Consider the following 26564-nt stretch of genomic DNA (forward strand, 5'->3'; position numbering starts at 1 on the left):
TTGCAAGATGAGTGTTTATGATCTTAGTCTTTAGACTTGTATTATATTAAGAAAGCAAGTAAATTTATTAAGAGGAAATACACTTCTTCTCTCCTGAAGAATCAGAGAGAAGAATCAAGGTTGCTTGGTGTCCTAGTTGCATTTTCATGCAACTTAACTTAGGTTAAGGTAAAACAGTGGAAATAATAATGGATTGTAGTGCTTATATTAAAAACGCTGCCATGTGTTTTTCATCTGATCTCACAATGTTTAAGTAATTTATAGTCTTGGTTTTTTTCATGCTTTTCATATTGATTTTTAAAATATTTTCCCTTATATAAATTTAAGATGGTGTTTTGGGCCATATTCAGATGGCTTATATTCCCTCTGAAGTCTCACGTTTGTTGTCCCCTGTTGACTGCTCTTAGACCTTTAAAGGTACTTGGCAACTGTGGGACATTGAGCATAGGTATGCAGGTAGAACTTAAACCATCTGAATATGGCTCTTAATGTGTGAAGTGATACCTTCCTGTTGTAGTAACGGGAAAGAGAGGAAACCTATTTTCTGCCGTTTTCACATAGCAATTGTAACTAGAGTTTGATATTTTACAGGTTCTTTCAGAACGCTCTAATCCTGAAGTAGACAATTTTACCAAGCCACCTCCATTTTTCCCTCCAGGAGCTCCACCTACCCACCTTCCACCACCTCCTTTCCTCCCACCCCCTCCAACTGTCAGTACTGCTCCACCTCTGATTCCCCCACCAGGTAAATGTCCTGCACTACATAGGATGTGGATAATGAGAGATTCATTAACGTCAAATGTTTGAGGTGCATCGTGCAGAATTTCAGAATTTTGTGTTCTGCTCTTTTCTTAAATGTATCTCTAAGGCAGAAACAGAAACTTTTATCTTCATTTTCTCCACATAATCCCAAATAGTAAATAATTACCAAGAGACTGTTCATTCTTGTGTTCTTGAAAATGTTTGAAGTGAGAAGCTGTTTTTGTAATTCAGTAAGTGCTAACGGAATTGAGAAGTACATGTTAACAAATCATTCTACAAAACTAAAAGTATAGCATACCATGAATTTGTGTCACAAGTTGGATTCTCTGATGTCTAAGGTCATAGCAGCAAGAGAAGCTCTAATTCCCCTTTTCCCTCACAGTATGTATGAATTCCCAGAAGTTTGGTAAGTATCAGATTTGTGCTGTAGCCTTTCTTTCAGTCTGAGGTCTTATTAGCTCCTGATGTTTTTTTCCAGTGTTCTGTGTCTGTGAATCTTAGAGGAATCAAAGCTTTTTGAGAACTCTTCCCATTTTTAAATCTGTTTTTAAATTTACTGGTATTTCCTGAACGTTTGTTGGAACTTGATATTTATGGAAATTTACTGGGAGAAGTATCATGGGCATTTGCACAAATAGTGCAGTTACCTGAGTGTTGGTAATTTTTAGGCAGTAAGTTCAAAAGGATTTAGCAAGGAACTTAGAAGATTGGTCAGTGAGAAATTAAAATAGATGGAGAAACTTTGTGGAGTATTTAAGTAGGAAAGTGAAGCATTTGTCTGTTCCTTGCATTCTTTTGCTTACTTGTTCTGAAAATCATGCTTAGCATTTTCTTTGCTATTCTTCTTGCACAGCGAATCTTCTAAAAGGTTCTCTGTTAATACCCTTATGTATAAGCAAAGAAATAACATTATTATTTGAGAGTTGTGTGTACCTTCCTAGGGTTTAAGTCCTCATAGAAGAAGTTGCTTTCTTCAATTGCTCCTACTAATTTTAAAACTTTAAAAACTTTTAAAAACTTTGCTCTGGAAATTTTGTGATGTTTTCTTACTGCAGGGAGGGGACAGAAAGGAGAAGAATGTGACATTAATGCTCACTGTGGTTTTAAGCTGCATTAAAACCTTTCTGATGCATGACAAGCTTTTAGAAAGTAATTATTTGAATTGTAATTGTGGTTCAGAAAAGGTGATCTAAGTTGTATATTATTAAAAAAAAATGAGAACCCTCACAGACACCCCAGACACATTTGGTGCAGGAATGTCACATGCGGGTACTGGACTGTTCTTACGAAATCTCTCACCTGTTGAATTTTTAAAGGTGAAAGAAAGCCACATGTGTTACAGATCTAGCAAGCAGGTTTGGCTTTAGTCCTATGGTTTACAGACAGGTTTATGACATACACTTACTCAGAAGGTCTTCTTGAACATCCTTCCGTCATTTGAGTAGATTAGAAAATAACGATTAAGAACTGTGGATTTGGTTTCTTCAGGCCTGTGTTTTAATTGTGCAGTTGCCAGCTCTTTATCTTCAAAGCTGTTCCTAAAATAGATTCTGCCATCCCTCCTAGGTTCAATGGAGGAGGAGGAAAAAAACTGTGCTTAACCAATATTAAACCAGGACTACTTGCCAGAAAATTTAAGTATTCCAAATATAAAACATCCTCCGAAAGTGCCTTTGAAAAAGGATCTTGCTTTGAAGTTAGATCTCTTGTCCTGTATTCATTCACTCTTGTGATTTAAATCTTTTTTGAGGAACAAGTCCTGGAACGATTCAAAGGGCCAAATGCAGAAAATTTTCAAATAGTCCTAGGAGATGACTGGCTGTGGCAAAAAAGTGTTGGTTTTTGTTTGCTTGGTTTATTGCTATGTTGGGGTAATTTACATCTAAAGAAGAACGTGGATGCTCCTGTTCCCCAGGCTTTGAAAGTTGGTTTACATGCTTTGGTTTAAGCATGTAGTTAAAATGTGCCATGTATTGGTGATATTAAAAAAAAAGTTCCTCTTAAGTATTGAACTTCTGTTGTATAATTACCAGGGTTTTGCAATATGTACCAGGATTTGGCAAATGACTGTACATCCTCTCAGCCTCAGCAACCTGAGTGTGTACATTTTATTTTGTGATAGAGGGAATTTGACGTAATTTAGCCTATGGCAAAAGAAGTTTTTACACCAAGTTGAGTTATATTACGTTTCTGTGGGCTGTTACACAGTTCAGCTAATTTGCAGTATGTTGTTATACTCTGGCAGCATTGATCATGTTTGATTCCTTACTCCACAAGCAGAGTACATGTGGCATTGCTTTTCTTTAGTAAAACCCACTTGTAAATATTTTCTGTAAATATTTGCCAGCCTTGAATTAGTAGGATGGTATACAATGTCCTGAAAGCAGTTTTGAGCACATAAGGTAAAATGCTGCACTAATGCCATTTGGATTGCTTTTGAGACACCAGTCTGAGTATTTGGGTTTAGGCTTGATGTGTCTTTGTGGCAGCACAACATGTTGTAGGGATGTGACAAGGTCTATACTAAGCCACCTTCTTGCATTGGTAAGCAAGTTTAGTCCCTTCATTGCAAGAGATTACACAATATTTCAGAGTCTTTTTTCTCAGAAGAAGTAATTGGCTGATGACACTACAAGTATATTTTCATACATTGCTTTAGTAGAAGGCAAAGGAGTGAAGAGTTACGAAATTCTCAATTTTCCATTAACTATTTTCTTGTTTTGTGTCACATGTGTATGTTAGTGAAGAAAGCGATGAAAAACGTTTGTTTAGATCTTTCACTACTACTTGCTAACTTGGAATGTAGAATGTTTTTTCCATTGTTATACCTTCAAGTAAATTAGCTTCTGTTTAAAAATTATATAAGCATTAATCATGAATTTTTAAATGTTCTTAAAGGTTTGGAGGAAAAAATGGATATTTTATCCATTTTTTTTTTGTATAATACACCACAAAAAACAGTTCATTAAAATTATGTGGACATTTGATCTCTGGATATTAGTTGTATTCAGTTTGTCCTAGTTTTGTTTGAATGGCTCTCAAATTAAAATTTTCATTTGGCTTTTAGTCTTGTGATGATATTTTTACTTTCATTTCTGCACAAGATAAAATTCTGAGGAATATATTAATTGTTTAATCAGATTTTTTTCCTTTTTGTAAAGAGTATTAGCTGATGGTTTTCCAGGCAGTTCTCTGGATAGTGCTGAAAGCCATGTTCAGTGCTAACAATATATTGGTTTTAGTGCAGCAATTAAAATCTTTTCAAGCATAGAGCTAAAAAATCAATTTGAGAGAAGTGATATTTTTCTAGCTTACATTCTTAGCGTAAGAAGCTGTTAAGAAGTATTTTTTATATATTTTTATGTATATAATTTTTATATTGTAGGCTCGTGAAGAATCTATTCATGTGAACAATTTAATGAAAAAGATTAATGGAAAACACTTGGCCTATGCAACAGTTTGAGTTCTCAGTCTTCTTTTTCTTTCAGAAATTTTCAGCAGGATTGTTTAGTGTTTTAAATGTCACACTGTCAAATATTTTATGGTGTGATTTCGAGTGTTCTTTACAATGATAATGCACACTGGAAACCTTGTGTCCTGGTGAAGAGAAAATGGCTCATGCAGTTTAGAAATTTGGCTGTTGGACCTCACTGCCTCCAGATTTACATTTTGGCTGAGAGATTAGATTTTAAATCTTCAGGATTGGCCTGAAACCTCAATTGTATTTCACAGTTTGTTTAATCCTGTAGGATTAATGCTGGTAGGAATTCATGTTGGTGTAATCACCAGCAATTAGTGAACTTTGATATTGATTACTCTTCCTCAGCTTGCATATTCCTTCATTCTGTCCTTTTGCCAAGGCAATCTAGGGGCAGTTGGCTTTTCCTGATGTAGATTTAGTAAAATGATGGTGCCATACCATAGTCTTTTAGTTCTAATATTGAACTAATAATAAAAATTTCATCATGCGGTGACCAGTACTAATGTCTGGATGTTTATGCAGCTATGGCAAAATGGATGAAAGCACTTGCAAAAGTTTTCTGTTCTTTCCCTCCCCAAAGTTTTGCAGTGAAAAGTGAGATTGAAAATACATATTTTTTAATGGAAGCAGAGTCATTCATAACTAAAAGTGCTTTATGCTTGGTGAAGTAGTCTATTTTCTGACAATATTGTTTGAGCCCAGTTTATTTTTTTCATGTAGTACAATTCTGTGTGTTTGGTTGAGGTAAAGCTAGTTCTTTGCAAAGCATTAGAAGGTAATGTCCTATAAAGTATACAGATTATTTTTATCTTGTATCATTCCTTTCATAGTCAATAAGATAGGTTTACATGTTCAGGCAGTATATTTTGTTAGGTAAGCTAATTTAGTTGGGAAAAATTTGCTCAAGTTTTAGTTAGATTCGTAACAACTAAGGTCGATCTGAACACCAGATTAGAGTAATTCTTGCACATGTTTCTGTTAAAGGATGCTTCTTTTTCAGATATTTACAAGAAAATAGAGAACCAAACAATCTTTTTCCCTCCAAGTAGCAATTCAATGATTAGTTGCAGTGTCATAGCATTGGCTCAAACATCCGTAATACTTACTGCTGCTAGAATACTTTGTTCATGTGGACCTACTGTTTCCTCTGCCAAGCTATTAAAGGTCATAAGCCAATTGCATTTCCTTCCATCTAGCCATGGAATATAAAATAAAGCAAATGTAGTCTGTGGGATGTTACTTTTCTTCTGTATAGTAAACATTTTATGAATTTAATGCTAATCTTGAGATCCTGAGTCATTCTTCATTATTTTTGCCTCTTAATAAATAAGATCTTAAAGAATAGGAATTTAAATTAAAAGCTGGATTTCACAAAGCTTGCATAAAATCTTAACAATTGGTGTTAGTGTGAGATCTTCATCTGAGGATGCAGAAAATATGTTATCATTCTTCTTGATCATATATGTAGTAATAGCTCAATCTGGTTTTAGATCTACAGGTAATAAGCATAAACTATTACTGTATCTGATATATCATTTGTTGTCTTTTTAGGTATACCAATAACAGTGCCACCACCAGGTAAATTTGCTTAGATTTTTTTTCCACATTTGGTTAAGAGACGAAAACTGGTGGGCAGTTTATCAACTTCCTTTTAATTATACAAATAAACAGTCATAAATACTAAACTGTGTGTATATATGTAGGCTCAGTTATTTTGATGCCAGGTGGAAGACAAAACGTGTGAAAATGCTGTTGACTGGTGGACCTAATAAGCCAGGTTGTCAGATGTATATTCCTTCTTTTTAAAATCTTTTTTTCTCAGCTATGCATTAAGTAATTTTGATTGCTGTACATTAAGTATTGTTAGATAGTCAGGAATTTTTCTATGCTTCTAAATTAGCATATTTCTAATAATGATAAAATATTTTATTTGAAGCGCTCATAATGCATGCTTAATGTTTTACCTTTGTAAAGCTGGAAAGTCGTTCTTAGTCTTACAAAATAAAACCCATTTACACAGAAACAATTTTTGCATTGTTCTCTCTGGGATTCATTTGTTATTGTAAGCTTAGCTGAGTTCTTCTATGTGTTTATGGGTAGTAGTTTTTTCTTCCCCCCTCCCCTTACCTTATTTATTGTTACAGGTTTTCCACCACCACCTGGCGGTCCTCCACCGTCCCTCATACCCACAATAGAAAGGTGATTATCTGTTTGAAATCTTATAAAGCAATATATCAGTATTCTGTAACTAAAATAAATGAGTAAGCACTCTTACACTGGCCAGTGCTTTATGGATTTTTATCTGGGATAGGGGAGACAGTTTCAGATTTTTACAGTAATTTTACAGAAATGTTACTAGTCTCACCTGTCAACCTATTCTTTGAGTAGGTTACTTGGCCACTTACTAGTTTAGTTATGGCACTGTATCAGTATAACTTATAGTTTTGACAGTATATCAGTGCCAAGACGTAAGAACAAAATCAAGGTAAATGATTGTTAAAGTATTCTTTAGTAAGCTGAAGGCCTATTTAAATGAACTCTATAATTTTCCGCTCCCATATCCTTTTCTATAGATGCACGCAAACAATTTGGCCACAGATTCAAGCCCTCAAAAATTACAGGAAATTCCAGAGTTCCACAGAATACAAATTTGTATTTCTGTTCTGTTTGTTGTAAGTGTTTAGCTGTGATAGGCCTCCTTGTACTTTTTCAATACCTCTTTTTTATATACGTGTATATGTACATGCATACATGTATTTATATATATAGATACAAATTTCTAAAAAAGAAGAAAAAAATCAGCTAGGACAGTCCTTGAAAAGTATTTGTCTTTAGCTAAAGGCCAAAACCAGGTCATATACAAAGCTCATTTAAGAAGATGGTACAAGCCTCTTGTCAGTCCTCTGGATCTCACCAAAGGAAGATATATGCAACTGTTCCTTTGAAATTGAAAATTCTATTAACATATATGCTAGGGGATGATGATGTAAATCTCTGAGAAAATTCTCATCTGATTTAATTGAGGAAAAAACCGTAACTGGAGGCATTTTATGTGCATGAAAGTAAATTTGTTATTTCATACTGACAGTTGCTGTGAGTGCTGCTTCTCATTGTTAAGCAGTGGTCATTGCCTTTACTTGTGGTGAATATTTATGTAGTTTTGAAACATGATGTGAAAAAATCAAGTTTATTATGGAACCTGGGAACTATTTCTCATACTTTTAAATGTTAAGATGTTGCATGGGCCTTTCATTACCATTGGTGGTTTTTTCCTTTTTGAATTAAGCTAACCCAAAACATACTTTCAGTAGTGAAGTGCTTTCGAGAACAGAATTAACACTTAGGTTAAATATGCAAAGATAATTCATGTAGGAAGTGCTGAAAGTCATGAAAGAATTATGTATGTATGAATTATGTCCTGTGTGAGTATTATCTTTTTTAACCCTTCTGGTTTTTACCTACTTGAGTTGACTGCCACTGGAAGAAGTTGTTCTAGAAAATGTGTAGCTAATTTAATAGCTTATTTATAGAACTACACATTTTAAGTCCACCTGTTCTTAGATACACTCACACCTGTACTTTTTAACAGAAGAAATGAGAACAGCTTCGTTCAGGAATTATGCACTTTCAAGCAAATGTAGATTAAATTCAGTATCTGTGCAGAAATGTATTATGATATGAGAAACATTTGAAATAGGAAATTCATTGAAAATATAAAGAGAGCAACTGATGATACAGATATTTTTCTTTAAAATTCCATAATTTTTTGTTTTCACCTCCTGTAGTAAAACATGAAATATACTTATTTGTGTTGATAGACAGCTTCCTTATTTAGTAATGCTCAAAATGGAGAACTTAAATCCATTTGTAACAAATGCTGGGTTTTCATCTCTGGTGGCAAGAATATCAAAAGTATGTATTTATTGATGGAGGTAGCTCTGATGGTAAAACTGGGGTTTTATATGTATTTTCTTTTCAACAGTGGACATTCTTCTGGCTATGATGGTCGTTCTGTTCGCGCATTTTCATATGGCAGTGGTAAGTAAGGTTGCTGGATTTGAAAATTTTGACTAGTGCTATATCAAATCTTTTGATATACTTATGAGGATTTTAGCTAGAAGACTAAACAGGTCCCGTCAGTAGTTCATTATGAAAGCTCATTGCTGACCATTGTAAATAGATACATGCTGTTGCAAATATAACCCCTGTTGAATACTATTGTTTTGCTTACTTGTATACTGTATATCTTTTCCTGCTGCTTTTGCAGAACTGTGATTTTGCAAAATTATATTCCATAATATTGACTTCAAATCAGGGAGAATTTTTCAAGAACTGGTGGGATTTTGAAGCAGAAAAACAAGTACTGTTGAGATATCATCAGAATTTGAACCAGCAGGACCAGTCCTTGAAAAATCCTGAGTGATGTACCTCTCCTTTGAGAAGCTGTTTGTCTAAGACACTGTAGTCTTCAGCTATCCTGTTGCAAAGTCAGTCTTTTTTTTTTTTTTAATTACTGTTATGGAAAAAAAATCTGATGCTGAAAACCTTCATTTTCCATTCTTCCAATTAGAGTGAACTAAAATACAAGCTTCATCACAGGCATCCACAGAACCTACAGTGAGTTTAGAACTGTTACCTGGCACAGCTCTGCTTCTTGTGCCAAAAGTTAAAATGGGAAGATAAAGATCACAGAATGGTTTTGGTTGGAAGGAACAATCAAAGATTATCTCATTCCAACCTCCCTGCCGTGGTCAGGGACATCTTTCAATCACTACTCCACGTTGCTCCAAGTCCTGTCCAACCTGGCCTTGAACACATCTAATGATGGGGCATCCACAACTTCTCTGGGCAACCACCATCCTCATCATAAAGAATTTCTCCCCTATGTCCAATCTACCCTTTTTCAATTTAAAACCATGGCACCTTGTCCAGTCACTAACAGGCCCTGGTAAAAAGTCTTTCTTCGTCCTGCTTTCTTATGAGCTCCCTTGAAATATTGAAAGGCTGCAGTAATGTCTTTCCAGAGTCTTTTCTCTCTTCTCCAGGCTGAACAACCTAAGCAACCTAGGAGAGGTGTTCCAGCTCTCTGATCATTTTTTGTGGCCCTCCTCTGGACCTGCTCTAACATGTCTTTCTTGTACTGGGGGCCCAAGAGCTTGATGCAGTACTCCAGGTGGGGTCTCATGAGAGCGCACAGAGACAGAATCTCACAACCTGCTTGCCTCTCTTCTTTTTAATGCAGCCGAGGATACAAGCGGTTTCCTGGGCTGCAAACTCACATTGCTGGCTCATATTTAATATTTTGTCCAGCAGTATCCCCAAGCCCTTCTCTGCAGGGCTACTTTGAATTAATTCATCACCCAGTTTGTACTGACACTGAGAATTGCCCCTACCCAGCTGCAGGACCTTGCATGTTGCCAGTCACTACCTCTGTCTCCCTTCGGACATCTGCCATCCAGCCCCATGGCTTTCCCTTTTCTTTCAGCTGAATTCTGTTGCCTTGCTCCTTGTTCCCTTGAACTCTAACTGCTGGGAGGAGAAATTGTAGGAAAAGTTTTGCCTGTTTCTGGGGATAAATAATGTTCAGCACAGATCAAATGTTCAGAACATCTGTCTCCTGAATGTTCCTAAGTCTTCAGCATGGATATACAAAATGACATGCAGTGACCTTGCAATTTGTAACAGTTTATGGAGTAACAAGTGGTATTTTGTTGGTTCTCGGGATTCTTATCAGTTATCAAATGTTTGCTTTCATGCATTAGAAGCTTACTATGTTTTCAAGAATTCTTGATGTGGGTAAACAGCTCCTTTACACTATTTTTTCAGTAATTAAATTGTGTTTGCTGAAGTTTTAGCAAAAAGGTAAAGCTGAGGCATATAACTAAGGCCATGCAGAGTATCATAAGGAAAGCAGTCTTACAGTCATTAGTATGTATATTGCATCTAATATTTAGTCTCCAATATAGAATGTTTTCCACTTTGGTGTCTCTTTTGTTAGAATTTTCTATTCTGTCAAGTATTGTCAGGGACATGAGAATATTTCCAAGTTTTATGTTGACCTTCAGAGGTGATGGCATGCTTATGTTTTTGCAGCACTGATATTTAAAAGATAACTGTTATCATGGTCATGCCAACATTGAATTTGAACTTGTTCAGCAGGATTTAAAAAATTATGTTTGCCTTTTTATGTGGTTTATGGAGACCAAGGAGCACAGTCTGCTCCTATCTTCCCAGTCTTCTCCCAGTCTTCTACAGCCTGGTAAAATTTTGTATTTGCTTCACAAAGCAAATTGTCTGTCTCTAAGCTGTCCCTGTCATATGGACTTCTGGATCTGTAGAGGCTCAGTGACATTTTATTGCTGTTGCTGTCTCTTAGTGAAAGATGTTTTCCTGGCCAACTTCATACTCTCACTGTTCCTGTTGCGCAGTGTGGTCACTGGTCAGCATTTTGCCAGTGCTCTCTGTGCATCAGAACTTAATATGTTGAGAGCTCAGCAGTGTAGTAGAGTACAGATGATCATTGTGATTAACAATCACTAAGTATATTTATTTAATAGTTGCTTTGGATGATAGTGCTGAATCTCCAACCTGTTGTCATCTTTGACAGTCTGTTATTTCCTAGTTTTCCTGGTGAAATTGTTGGGGAAGATGAGCAAATGGAATGTTCTAGCCTTTCTTCTGCCTATACAAATTCCTCAGCTCATACTTCGGTGTCTTTTCCCTAGAAAAGGCATGTTTCCCATTGCAAGCCCATGAGGAAGGTTACATTCTTAACTTGCAGCTTCAAGAACGTCTGTTTTGTCTTTGTGCTCTTCCACTGCATCAATGTGGTTTTGTCAGTTTGCTCTTAAATCTTCCACAATTCAGTGCTACCTTTGCTGTCAGATCTTTGAAATTTACTGAGCTGCATTTGAAGCAACTTGTACTGTATGCTTGTTTGGTCTTTTTTCAAGCAATTCTCTGTTCCATGCTCTAAATGTTCTTTATATCTTATGAACTTGTAAGACATTTAATGTTACAGAAACAGTTGCAGAGTCAGTATTTTTTGAGGCACAAAGAAGATGCATTAAACAGTTTGCCTTACACTGTGACAGCGTGAAGCTTTAAATTTTTAAACAATCTCCAAAACAGGACTCAAGTCTCCAAAACTATTAATTGTTCAAAGCTCTCTTCCTATTTTAAAAAATAAAATCAATGTTAAATTTTGCAAGTGTCTATTTTCTTGCAGAAATTATTGGAATAATCCATGTAAAAATAGTAGAAGTGACAAATTACTTCATTTGGTATAGTAAGTGCAGAACACCAATTCATATTAAAAAATAAGCTTCTTGTGTGTTGTGAATAATTCCTGGTGAAAATCTAGATAAAAAAATGCAGTGTCAAATTACTGGTTTATGTCATGTTGTTGGGGTGGAAATAACATACTTTTCTCTGATGAGATTTACTCCAGATGTGGTGCAGTAACCAAAATTTATTGTAAAAGTTTATACTATCATTAATATTTGTTTTGTAGTATAGATTTAAAGTTAAACTTAAGTTTAAACTTTAGATCAGAATGCTCTGGCAGCCAGTGTCTCATAGACCATACATGTGTTGTTGACATAGTGGCAAGTCAAGGAAATTAGCAGTCTTTAAAGTCCAGCTGTCTTTTTGCTATTTCTGGCTGCTTTCCTTCGAAGAATTTCAGGTTTCGGCAATATAATGAACAGCATAATATTGTATTTGGGCATTTTTTTCTGTTAACCCTTCATTTTGTCTGTAGACCTGGAGCTAAACAGTGTCAAGCATTTTATTAGTGGCAAAACCTTGTATAAATGTTTTTTTAATGAATTATAATACTTTTCATTGCAAACGTGTTTTAACAATGAAATGTTTTTTCTTGCTCCGCTGCCTGCTCAAAAGGTCTTTTGTATTCCTCCTCTGGATGCTTGACAAACTGCTGTCTTAAGCTTCTGCCAAAGCTTTCTGGGGCAGGAATATCTCAGACTTTACAGGCAAGGCAGCCTGAACATAGCTGTCAGCAGAAGCCACTGGTTTTATAACTCAACAGTCTTAAATACAGTATCAGTAACACACTTTACATTGTTCAGTGAATATTTATGTTAATTGTACTGTTAATCTCTTTGTGACACCATGAAGTCAAGTAAATATTGTTCTCATATTATAGATGATGAAGTGGAGCTCAAAACAAACGATTTATTGAAAGTTAGGAAAGCTAGCAAGGCAGATAAACAGAAAGGGAGAAGTAAGTCCTCAGTACTGTAAGTCCGCTAGAGAGTGCTGTTTCCAGCTAAATACTCAGACTTTGTTATTTTTTTTACAGGATGCATTCATGGGACTTCTGGGGAGGGAGGGCAGGACAGAATAATTGGGACATTAGGAATAGTAATTATGTGTTACATTGGAGTTGGCAGAAAGCAATAAAGAAGCATCTTCCCTCTCTCTTCCCATTGCTAGCCCCCTAAAAAACGGTTTTGAGACAGTGTTGTGTCTTCCTTCTTAACTTCTTAAGCATATCATCTTTTAGATTAAGACTATGCTTAATTTTCTTAAACTATTATATTTTAGTGGTGGTGGTTGTCCTGAGTATTCATCAGAAATGTCATCATACAAAGCACAAGTGGGAATGTTATTTCTTCTCCCAGATTAAATTTATATCTAAAGCTCCTGTTACATCTCTAATCAGAAAAGCATGACAAAGCACAGTATAGAATATAAATTAGTGAATGAGAACTTTATAACTAACGTATATCACTTTTAAATACAGTGATATTAAAGAGGGAAAGATAAAAATAGTAGCATCTAAATATAAAGTTGGAAGCATCCTTTTTGCTTCTTTTTCTGAACTGTGGTTTCAGAACAACTAAGTTTCAAATGCAGTTTTGTTCGTGGTTATTTTTGTTTTGTTGCTCCCCCAAAACAAAGCCATTTGACCACATAAAATCAGATTCTTTCAGAAGATCTTTGCACAATATTTTAATTTTTTTTTTTTCCAAAAGTATTTAGGCAGTCCTTGGGGTATATATCCTGGTTCTATACATCGTCATAAGAAGTATTTAAATGAGGGCCAGAGGCTTTTATTAGCATCATAGAAAAAATGTGGTGTTTGCTTAGAATTAACTCTAATTTGAAAGGGGAAAATTGAAAAACGTCATCAGAGGAGGCTGACAAACCTCTGTGTTTTCGCGCATAAGTAGTATTGCAATTTCTGTATGATTTCTAATTTTGTTCTTTCTAATACCTACATCTCTCTTTTTAGTCACCTTTCCACACCCTGCGGGTTCTGCACCTTCGTGGTCTAGTCTTCTAGACACCAGCAAGCAATGGGATTACTATGCACGAAGAGAGAAAGATAGGGAACGTGAGAGAGAGCGATCCCGAGATCGGGATCGTGACCGGGACCGAGACAGAGATCGAGAACGTACCAGAGACAGGGAAAGGGACCGAGATCACAGTCCATCTTCAAGTGCGTTCAACAGGTTAGTGAAATGTCTTAACCATACTGTAACTCTGTTCAAAACCCTTGTCTGTTTTAAATAGTGTACTTCAACATTAAAATGTAGTGTTCAGCTGTATATTCCAAAGAGCTAGAGGGTGTGGCTTCCTCCCCTTCACCCTTTTCCCTTGGAAACTGTAATTCTAAATTTCTAAATGTAAAACAGAAGTGAAAGAAATGGACAGTAAACATCCAAACTGGTCGTAGCACTTTACAGTTTAAAGGTGCGATTTAAGCCTTGAGAATGATTAAGATACCCATCTCTGACATCAGTAGGTCTAGAAAAAACCTGTAGATGTACTAAATGAATTTTAGTTGCGGATTTGGTGCAAAGAGCAATGTGTTGCAACATTTGACCTTAATTAATGTTGTTATTACCTGCTAAAATGGTTAATTTAGTTGTTAAAACTGGCTGGATAATAATCTGTCTTCTTTAAAACTATTATTTCAAGGTCAAGAAATAATTTTTTTCGTTTTCATGCAGATGATTAAAATCATGGCAGATAATTCAGCTTTCAACTCTCTAATGGCTTTAAAAAAAAAGCTGCAACTGTTCTGTGATTCATGTGCACAAGTACAAAGCATTTAATGTTGAGCATTCGATGCTCTATGACTCCATAGAGCAGAGGTCTGTTGGCTTGCCAGATTTTTCTAAATTTCCTCTGCTTGTTATTTGCTAAGCATTTTGGGGTAAATATTTGATGCTTTTTTTAGTGGTTTTTTTTTTTTAAGTTTTAATTTTTGCAGAATATATATGTTAGCTATTAGGCAGATTGTTCTTACCAGTGGTTTTATGCTGTGAGGAATGAGAGCACCCAGAGTCAACATTACTTCGGTTGAGAGATTGCTTTTTTTGCCTGATGATTGTTAGCTGGGTGCACACTGCAAGATGGGGGATTTTCCATGTATGCCAGTGTGGTGATGTCCTCTCCCGTGTGCATGTGTTATGTTCCAGGGTCAGTTTCTGACAACTGAAGACCTTTCTAATCATCTGTTTCTCAGACAGCTTGATTGAAGGCCAGAAAGAACCCTGGTCATTCAAGGGTGCTTGAAATGAACCTTAATAGCTTCCAGGCCTTGAGAAATCTCTGTGCTGCTGCCAGAGTTATCTGTAAAGGAGGGGGAAGAGCAGGCCTCAACTTTGTGTGACTAAATTATCCACCATCTGTAGCAAAGCTGTTGCCACATGGCTGTGTAAGAAAATGGGAGGCCCTTAACTAGGATAAGTTGGTTTGGGAATCACAGAAAAGGTGGGAGAGGCTTAAGAAAGAACATGCAGACATAATGTTTTTAGGAAGGCTGATTTTCAATTCTGTGCACTTAAGAAAATAAAATGAATTGAGCTGTGAGGAAGAGAATGTGAACTATTTTAGAGACTGCACGGATTTATAACTTTTATTTATATTCTCTTTGTTTAAACTTTGATCAAGCAATACTTTCGTGGGATTTGGAGTAAGCATCATGTTTAGCTTTTACTGCTCAGAAATTACTGCTTTCAATGGTTTTAGTATTTGTTTTCCAGATAAATAGCCTGTGTTTGTGCTACAGCATTTCTTAAAATTGTAAAAAAATGGGAATTGTTTTTATTCTATTAGTATAACCAAAATGCGGTTTAAAAAGCTGAACTTCCAGCTGTCTTTATATTTTGTTTTGCTTTTACCCTGCTATCCTCAGAGGAAAGTGTGCATTTAGTCAATTAGTTATGACTAAAAACGTAGACTTTGGGATTTCATTGATATCTTACCATTTTGTGGTTTTTCCTCAGCAATTTGAAAAATGAAAAAAAAAACCCAAAACAACAAACTAAAACCCGAGCAACTGTATTTCTAAGGTCCTGGAGCCCAGTAATCCCATGCAGCAGAGCAGATAAGGGTCTGTCTGACTAGAGAGCAGCTTTATAGGACTTGGTGTCCTGACAGTCAGCAAATTGAAAGAGACTCCATGATCAGTGTGTGATTAAGGTCAAAACGCACTGAGCAGCATTAGAGTGTTCCTGAAAGTTCCCAACATACTGATCTTGGCAAACTGATTTTTTACTTTACTTATAGAAGTCGTTTATTTTCGGATACACTTAACAAGGTGTCATGGTTTGTTCATAGATTGCCAAAATAAGGTTTAAAAAGGAGCATCCATAATATTTTTAAACTTTTCTAGAGTGTTTTAAAATAGCTGTGTAACAGAACAGATGCAGACTGTGGGTTAACGTTAAAGGTTTTGGGTTCATCTTTGAAACCAAGCCATAAGTCTACAAGTAGCCATCTGATTTCTTATGCCAAGATTATCAGAAGGTAGTGCTACACATTCAGATTTTAACTTTTTAATTAGATTGTCAAAATACTAGTTTTGGGAAGCAATATCAGATACTGAGAGGAAACTGTAGCTGCACAGAGAGGCTGGGAAGTCTCCATCTTTGGAGATATCCAAAACCAGTCTTGACATTGTCCTGATGGCCCTGCTTTAGCAGCGATTTGGCCCAGATGACCTCCAATCGTGCCTTCCAACCTCAGTCAGTCTGCGATTCTGTGTCATCTGGTCACAAATGTACTTTGCAGGATGTGATCAGCCTACTCTCAGATCTGTAGTTATAAATGCGTTATAAAAATCAATGAAGTTGTATTACTCAGTGGCAAATCATAACTTTTGAGTTCTGTAATAGCTGTAGTTTTCCTGATTTTGTTGTGTGAATAATTTTGTGTCCCTTAGAAAAGCAAGATTTACTGTGGGGTGTTTGATGCTTCTCTGCAGTCTCTTAAATTGCTAATTTTTGAAGTTTGCTTAATGATATAATTATACAGTTTCACAGAAAGACTAGTGCTGTTGCTTCAGACATTCTGCCTTCTCACTCTGAGTTTTCATGCATAGCTGTGGTAATCATTAATGTAATGTCTTGACTTGGGAAACGGCCAGAGGATCCAAGTTATGGGAGATAAAATTGGTGTGATCTAAGTTCTCACTGCTCCAGGACATGAGAAATCTCTTTAGACTTGAGCTGTTCTCCTTGTGTAATCTGTCTGATCTGTTCTGCTGCTGTCAGGGACTGCAGGAAGATACTTTCTTTAATGGTAAATGTTGGCAAAGACAAAACACTTGCCTTTTGTCAAGTTGATAGTATCTAAATTGTTTCCTGTTTTCATTACTGGCTCAGAAAGCCTGGTTGCATTGTGCTTTTCTTTAGGATTTGTTGGGGATCTTCTGCCAAACTATGGTTACAGAAGACTTCACATGATATATATAAATAATTACGCTAAATTCATTTGCATTGAGGTCGTGCTATTAAATGATGCTGGACACTATCTGGGTAGGATTTTCTTAGTAGAGAAATGATTAAATGATCATGCCTTTTTAAGCTATGCTAATGTAGGATTTGAGTGATGTTGGCTAACCAAGATAGTGCTCTTATAATTTTTTTTTTTTAAATTTCACTGAACTCTTGGAACTACCCTTTTCACCAAGTCAAAATATGAAAATATGTTTTTAAGTAAAGCCTTTAAAATCTTGCCTAACCTGCAATATTTAGGGGTTTTTACCAGCATTGTGTCAGGACAGCAGTCAAGGTAATCCAACAGAGGAGTGGAAGTAGAGATGGCATTGGCACTGGAGAAAAATTAATTTTAAAAGCAACTCAAAACCACTGAGTATATTTTACTGTCAGTCTCTTTGTATCCAACTTTTCATTTTCTTGAAGCTGATGTAAGGAAATAGATCGAGTGTATCAAAATTTAATCTAATTTACCCAAATGGTGTAATAGTCAAAAAGTATGCTGATAAGTGTTGAGTGTTACATACACTGATCTGAAGACATTGCTGAAGTTTATGCAGGATTGTATTTCATTTGCAGTTAGATACAGGTTGAAGCTAACAGCTTGGTAACTCCTGTACAAACATAATGGGACACTGCTGTATTCTTTTTTCTTTTGTTTTTATTGAACAATTTCCTTTCAAAATTGCACTAACTACAGAAGTCTACTGTGTAAGGTGAAGAGCTTTAATGTCCTTTGAGCATTGTGGATCTCATATAGACACCTAGAAACAATATTAAGATTTTCCAGTCATGTAGCTTGAGAGTAAAAATTTCTTTTTTTTTCTAATATATATGTATTGCTTGGTGTTACTGTCCTGAAAATATCTTCTTTTTGAATCAGTGATGAAGAACGCTACAGATACAGAGACTATGCAGAAAGAGGGTACGACCGCCATAGAACAAGTAGAGAGAAAGAAGACAGACACAGAGACAGGAGACACAGAGAGAAAGAAGAGACTAGACATAAGTCATCTCGAAGGTTTGATTTTTTTTTTTTTTTAATAAGATATGAAAGAGTTGCCCAGTTTAAAAAAAATAGAGTATACTTTTAAAAGAACCCCAAACAAACTGGAGTTTTGTGGAAAGACTGTAAACACTCAAGTGTGCTGCTTGGAACAAATCTGCCATATAAAATGGGGACAGACAAAAAGCAATATTGGCCCTGGGTAACGTCGTACTGAATGGTGTATGTGACAGTCTTGGTTGGTGAACAGAAATTATGAATTTGGGGAAAGAAGGGTAAAAATGGTTGGTCAGAAAGAGGTGGAGTGAAGCTGACATTCAGTGCATAAACAAAAGAACTCAGCAGTGATTCTTAGTAAAATATCCCTCATGGTCACTTGATGGAAATTTTTCTACATGATCCATTTTAAGTTAGAAACTAAGGTTATCTCCAGGAAATGTGGTCAACAAGAATGTCAAATTGTTAAGGAATGCCAATAGGGACATGACATTATTTAAAAGTATTGCTATTAGAATAGGGGTTACAAATGTGAAAAATCATTCCATTTTCCCAACAAAAAGTACAGGGTTGGTGGATGTATGTACTGCTTAATGAAAAATTCAGTTTGGCACTCACATCCAAGTGCTCTGAGGTGGAATGGGAGCAGGTGCCACTTTTCAAATATGAATGCAGAAGCTGTTTTTTTGGTCCTTTGTAATTAAATGGGGCCTGAAGTGTCAAGTGTTTGAAGCACATTTTCTCTCTCTTTATTTAGTAACAGCAGACGTCGTCACGACAGTGAAGAAGGGGACAGCCACAGAAGGCACAAACACAAAAAATCCAAAAGAAGCAAAGAAGGAAAAGAAGCCAGTGGTGAACCTGCTCCTGAACAGGAAAACACTGAAGCTGCCCCTGTGGAATAGGCTTGTGTGATTTTTGCCTACTTGCATATATATTAGTGCCAGAAATAGATTACTATAAATCTTGTTATTTTTCTGGGAATTATAATAATTTGCTCTTAATCTTGTTCTGTTAGTTTGAAATCAAAGGTTACTTTGGGTTTTTTTTGAAAATAAAAGACTGAATTTTTCATGTTAAGATTCTTGGACTGACTTTGTCTTTTAAGAAACAGTGAGAAAACATCTTAAAGCTAGAGGCTTATGCTCTTACAATATAAGTAGGGCTTAAATTCTTTGTATTAAATTGTTTCCTTTTTCCATAAGCCAACGGGAAGGTCATTCCTTTACTGACTTTAGAAACAGTGTGCATTCATTTTATTATATGCCAACATCTGGAACAGTGTGGGTTTAGTTAGCTTTTGGAGTCCTATTTGGAAACATCATCCGTTACTACGGGGGCAGGCAGAAATTGCAGACTCTTCAAGAACCTTGTATTGTATTAAGGTGAAACAAAAAAAAAATTAGGGAAAGTGGGAAAGGTGCCGATTGTTCTTAGTCTAATGGAACACTAAATGTGGTGATGATACACTTGGTAATTATGTCTGGTTTGTGTGGGTGCATAAGGATGAATTAAGCTGGATAATCATCCCTGCTGCTTTTCAGTGGCTTAAGAGAAAGTTCATTTTAGTCTTTGTTCTAGGGGAACAGCTGTCCTTAACATGATAAAGATTAACAAACGTATCCTCTTCCCAGTGCAAGCTTGTGAGTCAAAAATAAGACTGTAGAACGTGGGTAATTTTCAAAGACAAAGAACTATTTTAAGAGACATATCATCACTTTCAGATTTACTTCATTCAGAACAGTATCAAGTGTGATTGATATGGTGGTCCTGCAAAAGTTGTACTGCCCAGTCAGGGCGCTATCTAGAAGACTTACTCCATGACAATAGCAGGGTGAAGTGTACTTCATTAAAAGCAGTAATTCTATATAAAAATCCCAGATTTAATAGTATTAATCAAAACATACCAGGGAAATGAGGTCATCTGGTTTTGGATGAAAATAATGTCTGTACAAGTACACAGTTACAATTATTTTTAATTATTTTAGAAATTTAATTCACAGTTTTACAGACTAACAAACAGTACTTGAAAGTCTTGAAAATACCAGCTTTCATGCTGACCATGAAAAGGTACACAAAATCAAAGTGCTATTAATGTGTTGGATAAAACCCTTCACCTGATTATTGCAACTAGAAAAATTGCAAGAAATTTTTCCATAAGTTATTCATGGATTTCTTTTTGTAAATCAAAATAGAGTGGGTGAGCAGGAGCTGTTGCTCCTTAAATTTCATTATTATCATAATGCATTAAATAGATATATATATATGTATAAAAAAACAACAAAAAACCCTTAAGAACACAGGGAAGGAAAGAGTTAAGTCTGTAGCTTAGATCACTCTGAAGTGACTTTCTGACAGGTTTTGCTGCTTTGCCTAAACTTGACTTTTCTTGACATGCAGGTTGAAGTTTCACAAACCTTTTCTTTATAAATACATACTTGAGCCCCCCAAAAAGCAAAGACTGATGTTCCTTTTTTTTCCCCCCTGTGTTAAATTACTTGTCATACTCTCCACAAAGACTTGTTTTATAAAAAAGTGCCAGGCCAGGACACAATTGTGAGAGTAATTTTTCCTTTCAGTTCTTTGAGCATCCTTGCCAAGCAGGCATGCATCATTCCTGATGTGTTCCTGCCATTGACAGCAAGGAGGATGTCACCACATCTGAAAAAACAAATGCAAATGCAAGATAACAATTAAACAAGGTGATTTCTTATCTTAAATGTTTGCAAATTTAAACATTGCCAAAGCATGTCCTTAAGCTGGGAGGAAAGGGTAGAAATGAGTACAATGGTTTCTTCTCTGGCTAACTACTGTTCATGAATAAGGGAATAATAAAGCAGGTGAAAAATACTTCACTTGTTTGGTTTTCTTACAAATTTATAATTAATTAGACATATTTGAAAGAAAACAGGATATAGTTCTTTCAGATGGGAATTATCATCATGGAATTATAAAAGGGCTTGGGTTGGGAGGGACCTTAAAGATCATCTAGTTCCAACCACCCTGCTGTGAGCAGGGACACCTTCTACTCTAGACCAGGTTGCTCAAAGCCCCAACCAACCTGTCCTTGAACAGGGGTGAGGCATCCACAACTTCTCTGGGCAACTTGTTAGTGCCTCACCACCCTCACATTAAATAATTTCTTTCTAGTATCTAATCTAAACCTGCTGTCTTTCAGTTTAAAGCCATTCCCTCTTGTTCTGTCACTGCATGCCCTTGTAAAGAGTCCCTTTCCACCTTTTTTGTAGGCCCTCTTTAGATATTGGAATGATCCATTTTCTGAGTAAACTTATGTTTTAAGGCTTGTTAGTTGATTTAAATTTGCACCATAATTGTGCATCTATTCTCTTAAATTTGTATTGGTGTTTGCAGGGAAGGCTTTTGGTTGGGGTTTTTTAGAGCTGGGTATGTGGGAAAACTTCTTTGTGCTGGCATGCTTTGTACTACCCCAGAGATCAAACTGAGTTATCTTTATTCATATAGTAGTGATTACTAGATATCTGAAAACATTCTGCTATGAAGGCAGATCTGTTAAAGTTCAGGATACTTATGTCCTGTTTCCAGATTTGTCAGAGTTAGTTCTGTATCAATGAGTCCTTTCCCCCCTCCCCCACTGTCTTCATGAAACATGGTGGTTTTTTTAGAAAAAAACACAAATTACCGAGAAGAAAAACTTACTTAAATGCTACTTTTGTTTATATAGTTATCATTACCTAATTCTGCCATCGTTGTATGCTGGTGTTCCCCCAACAATGGATTTGATAAAGAATGGTTTGTTTCCAGTAAGTTCTTCATAACCTCCTACAATGCTGAAGCCAAGACTTCCAGATGTATTTCTTCGTAATACGATTTCTTTGCAGCTGTACAAATACCTGAAACAAACCAGTCTAATTAAATGTCTTACAGTTAACTTCAGATTCTGATGAACCATTCATGATGAATCTGCCTTTTTGTGCACCCATAGAGTGTTTTGAAGGTGCAAAATAGCACCATAGTACCACTGTATTAAATACTTACACTTCTGTTTCTGCTTTCCACAACCAGTTATTCTGAAAGTAAAATTACTAAGTAATTTGGGGTTAAAGTATTAAATTGGTTGGTTTATACGGTAAAATTTTAGGCAAATTATTTAGTTGGTGTGATGGAGAACAGCACTTAAGACTGGAGTTCATGTTCATAAATCAGCAATCCAAAAACCTCTATTTCACTTACATTGTACAGTCCAATTTCTTGTTTATTGTCCAGATAAGAGCCTGCATGCGATTAACTATGTCAAAGTGGTCCGTTATTTACTACTGTAGTGCATATCAAACCTAAATAACTTTAAGGCCAGTGGAATGAATTACAAAAATGACAGAGATGACACAAAGACAAGTATTGGTGGAAGAAGGGATCCTGAGTTTTTCTTGTCAAGTAATGTGGTAAGTCACAGCATGGAAGATGGGAGAAACTTATCCACGTCAGTCAGTGCTTTGGAGAACTGAGTCTGCTCTCAAGATAACTTCTCCTCACTGTAATGATTAACACAGCATTTTACAGTAACAGAGCTGAAATCTACTTCTCCCTCCATTTGTCTTTTGAATGTATTTTATGATACTGTATGTTATGCTGAGTCAAAGCATAGCTGAAACTAGGAATAGGGGAAAGCAAGAATAGTGTTATTAGACTCTTATATGTTGCCTATTGCTCTGAGTACATTCATTTCAGTACTTTTTCTGTTACATTTTTTTTTAACCAAATTAATTTCATTAGTTACAGAGTGAGCGATGGAAACTTTTGTCCATAGTACTTAACTCGCTCATCATTAGCAATGTATCCAGGAATGATTGAATTTTCAGGCTGAAAATCCATTTGCTATTCTTTATCTGAAAATATAGGCTGGCTTACAGCAAGCAACTGTTACAAGCTCTATTCAGAGACTTTTTAGGTTTCTAAGAAGCAGCTAACACTTCTGTAGAAAGACAAATAGCCTTTAAAGACCAATATGTCTAGCTTTTTTAAAATTGTGTTTGTCAAATAGTGCATTTGCTGTCTTTCATAGCAACATTTTATAGTAATACTAGATTAGTCCCCCAGGACCTACAAATACTTGCTTGCTGCCAGGATGGTAGGTATGTAATATTTGCACAAGAATTCACTGGCCGCTAATGTACGAAACAGGTGACATGTGCTTCTTTCCTCAGCAGCTAGGCATTATTACTTTACCATCTGTGGACTTCTTCAATGTGCAAAATCACTTAAATCCTCTATGTTTGATGGTACTTATCAAGGTCATGACCAAGTGATGCCAGGATTCAGCCATTAGTGCTATAACTCAGTGTTGATTTTTGGGGGCAGGGGTCTCTGCTGCCTGGTTCTACACTCACTGCCTTAAGGAGTACATTCCTGAAGTGGAAAGGTGATCGGCTGAATCCTAATGCCATAGAAAAGTAATAGACAAGCAGGTAAAGACAGAAGGAGAAAACACAATGAAGCCAAACAAGTCTTATGTGCATTCTGTACATGCAGTCTGTAAGGTTATCAGTTGCATGGTCTCCATCAGTCCAGAAAGCATAAATACATCTTTGCTGTCAAGGTGTATGCTGAATTTAAGTAAAATAGACACAGTATCCTAGCACTGGGATTGTTCTCACTGCCAGAGAAGACGAAACACATGGGAAACAAGGAACAGCACAGAGCAATACTCTATCCTGACTCCAAGGCCCTGCACTGCCTCTTGCCTTGCCAAAGGGACAGAATATAACCTGCTGTGACAACAAGGCAGCAGAGACCAGGAAATCAGGAGGAGAGGTGCTGGTGTGATGCTGAGTTTCTGAAAAGGGAAGGAAAGAGCTTTCTGAAGTGTTTACAGGTTTGCCATCTTTGGTTTCCAATACCCAAATTGGTAATGAAAAAAAAAATTCCCTAAGCCAAGTCTGTTTTGCCCACAACAGTAATGGGTGACCCTTGAGTTCTCTCACTCTTCCTATTTTCTCTCGTCCTGCTGTGGGTGTTGGTGCAGGCAAATGCAACCCATTACACTGGCCATAGCTAGAGATGACTCTTGACAGAATAGGAGTGGCTAGGAGGTGTTTACACCTTTAACTTGATTTTTAATTATCTCCATCCTCTGGGATTGAGTATAAGCATGGCAGTGCACCATCCATCAAGTATTTATTAGCACTGTCAGAAATGTGAAAAGGATGCTGGCAGGCAGGATGTGCAAAGCTGAGCTGCATGTAATGCAGGTACTGCTTGCTCTGAACAGTTCAGTGCCTAAGCAGAGATGCCTGCTCTGCCTGAGCAAAAAGCAGCCCAAAGGGAGTGAGTTCATTTGGGTCTGTATAATCATAAAGACAAGTCTAGAAAGTGCCACAGAGAGAAAATAAAATAAATACTTGTAATCTGAAGATGCACAGTGTGTTTGAGTAGGTTATTTCTCTGTGGTAGTAAAAGCCCCAGTTTGTGTGTTTTGACTCAGTCAAACTGCCATAACCCACTAAACTGCAACCAGACTAAAGAGAACCCCCTTCTGCCTTAGAAGAGAGCAGCTCGCAGTCTTCTACCTCCAAAACACTCCAAAAGATGAGAACAAGGAATAATTTACATATGAACTTGTCTCAGAGAGAGATTTGGCAGTTTGCAGTGTCTAGCCACAGGGTCCCATCCTAAAAAATACTATGACTGAGCATCAGTTACTGATGCACAAAGAATTTTCAAGTGCCTATTTTCAAATAGTTAAATGTATGATTCCCTGCTGATTTTCATGAAATGCGAGTAGCCTTATGCTCTGGGAATGCAAACCAGCCCAACTGCAGGAGAACTGCAATAGCAGCTATAAAAAGCGTAACTCCCTCCCCCTGTCCTGTTACAGTACACAAGTGGTGGTAGAGTATAGTAATATTTGAGAATTGCGTCCATCAGAGCCTTAGAACCCAGATTAAGTTAATTTGGAGGAGTTTCTGTCCTAATTTCATAGTTTACCTCCTGTTCTACCCCTGTTTTGCTTAATGACTTTGGCCACCTCCTATCTTTCTCATCTCACTTTGCAGATGAAGAAAAGCACTCGTGAAGTACTAATGTTTGTAAATGTTATGACAGGATGATCTATAAAGTATTTTTAAGTGCTAGCTGAGAGAAGGAAACGTGAGGAGAGCAAAGAAAGGAGAGCGGGAAAACAAGCAAGAGTAGAAGCAGCATCACAGAGCTGAGAAACATTTTTCACCAGCTGTTCCCCGTTATTTCCTTTCTGTATGCTTCACAACACCATGTCCCTCTACCAATAAAGGAGAGCTGTCTTCCTCAACAACAAACAATTCAATTTGCTACCCTGAAATAAGTCTTCAGGTGGGAATGCTTAAGGTCCTGCATCACTCTTTCCTTCAAACGCCCAGCCCACAGCCCCTCTGCTCGCATGCAGGCCAAGTTTTGACAGATGTCAGATGCACATGTGCATCTATTTTATAACCACCACATATTGGACTGTGCTACAAAAAGAACAGAGGAGCTGTTTATGCATTATTAAGCCATACAAAAGTAACAAAAGCCAATTCTAATATCTCATAAGGAAAGGACTGAAATTTAAGTGAGATCCACAAATGTTAAATTATGTAAGATGGCTTTTCCAAGTCTTTGAACTTCAGTGTGAGGGATCAGATAACTTGTCTGATTCTGCTGCTACCAACTTGATATAGAAAAATGGTATAGTTCTATAACTCTCATTATTTGTGTCTCTTGTCTGTGACCATCTCTGTAATATGCCTGCAGTCCCTGGGAAAAGGAGAGAGTTCTGTTCTAATAAAAATGGGCATTTGCAGTAAGCTACTCTTAATCATGTAATCATGTAACTATTACTAATGTTAGCCTGTTTTCAACTTCATGTTAGCCTGTTTTCAACTTCATCAGTCATGGGCAGAGGTCTGTAGACATGCTCTAGTATTTAGTTCAACTCAGCACGTTTTTATGGGACCATTCAAGTGATTTTCATGTTTTTGGAACACAGAAGGAAAGACCCTCTCCTGTTGGTTTCCTGAGCCTGAACATTGCCACTCTAAGTTATGAGGTCAGGCTGCCTCTGCTCTCTCCACCCTTTTGTTGTGAACAGATACACACACTGAACTGCCAGGGCTTGTCTAGAGCCACATCCTTACCTTCTCAACAGAGTTTAAATAATCCACCATCCAGCCTCCTCCTTTTTAAATCATGCCTATTCCTGGCCTACTAGTTTTACCACCTCTTCTATTTGTTCAGTTTGTCTTATGTAGGTGTGCCCTTCCTGCCAATCTCCCCAAGTGCCTTGCATGGTCCTCTATAATCATCATTTTGAGATTTCTACTTTTTCATCTGCTGTACTAAACATTCTTAGACTCGCATATCTTGGAGCAGTCCCTCCAATAAATGGTTTTAATTAAAGTAGGTGATTCTTCACCATCTTGCCCCATAGCAGCACATTGGGTACTTTTGCCAAGACAGACCTGTCGGATGTCTATTTGGACAGAGAGTAATTTTCTCTGACGGCCTGGAAAATGTCATGAGACTGGTGACAGTACCTTAATATCTAGTAAGGTGTGATCCTTGCCAAAAG

The 26564-nt window shown here is 36.7% G+C and overlaps 2 protein-coding genes across 3 annotated transcripts in view; one reads left to right on the forward strand and one right to left on the reverse strand.

Annotated features, from left to right (window-relative positions):
- FIP1L1 (factor interacting with PAPOLA and CPSF1) overlaps positions 1–19081 on the forward strand; it is a 40562-nt gene extending 21481 nt beyond the window's left edge. The window contains 7 exon segments of the mRNA XM_018069179.2: positions 592–745; positions 5795–5821; positions 6388–6442; positions 8226–8281; positions 13503–13722; positions 17882–18019; positions 18759–19081. Of these exon segments, the coding sequence (XP_017924668.2) occupies positions 592–745; positions 5795–5821; positions 6388–6442; positions 8226–8281; positions 13503–13722; positions 17882–18019; positions 18759–18906 (798 nt within the window). The 3' untranslated portion in view covers positions 18907–19081.
- Positions 19082–19960: 879 nt separating this feature from the next.
- The window catches only part of LNX1 (ligand of numb-protein X 1), a 66321-nt gene continuing 59717 nt past the window's right edge, over positions 19961–26564 (reverse strand). For both annotated transcript variants that reach the window (XM_008927448.3, XM_008927449.3), the window contains exons 9-10: positions 21715–21873; positions 19961–20662 (exon numbers count right to left, since the gene is read on the reverse strand). In XM_008927448.3, coding sequence (XP_008925696.1) covers positions 20527–20662; positions 21715–21873 — 295 coding nt within the window. In that variant the 3' untranslated portion in view covers positions 19961–20526. The remainder of the gene's footprint in view (positions 20663–21714; positions 21874–26564) is intronic.

The sequence above is a fragment of the Manacus vitellinus genome, unplaced genomic scaffold (genome assembly GCF_001715985.3).
Source record: "Manacus vitellinus isolate BGI_N305 unplaced genomic scaffold, ASM171598v3 scaffold_0_pilon, whole genome shotgun sequence".
Taxonomy (NCBI): Eukaryota; Metazoa; Chordata; class Aves; order Passeriformes; family Pipridae; genus Manacus; species Manacus vitellinus.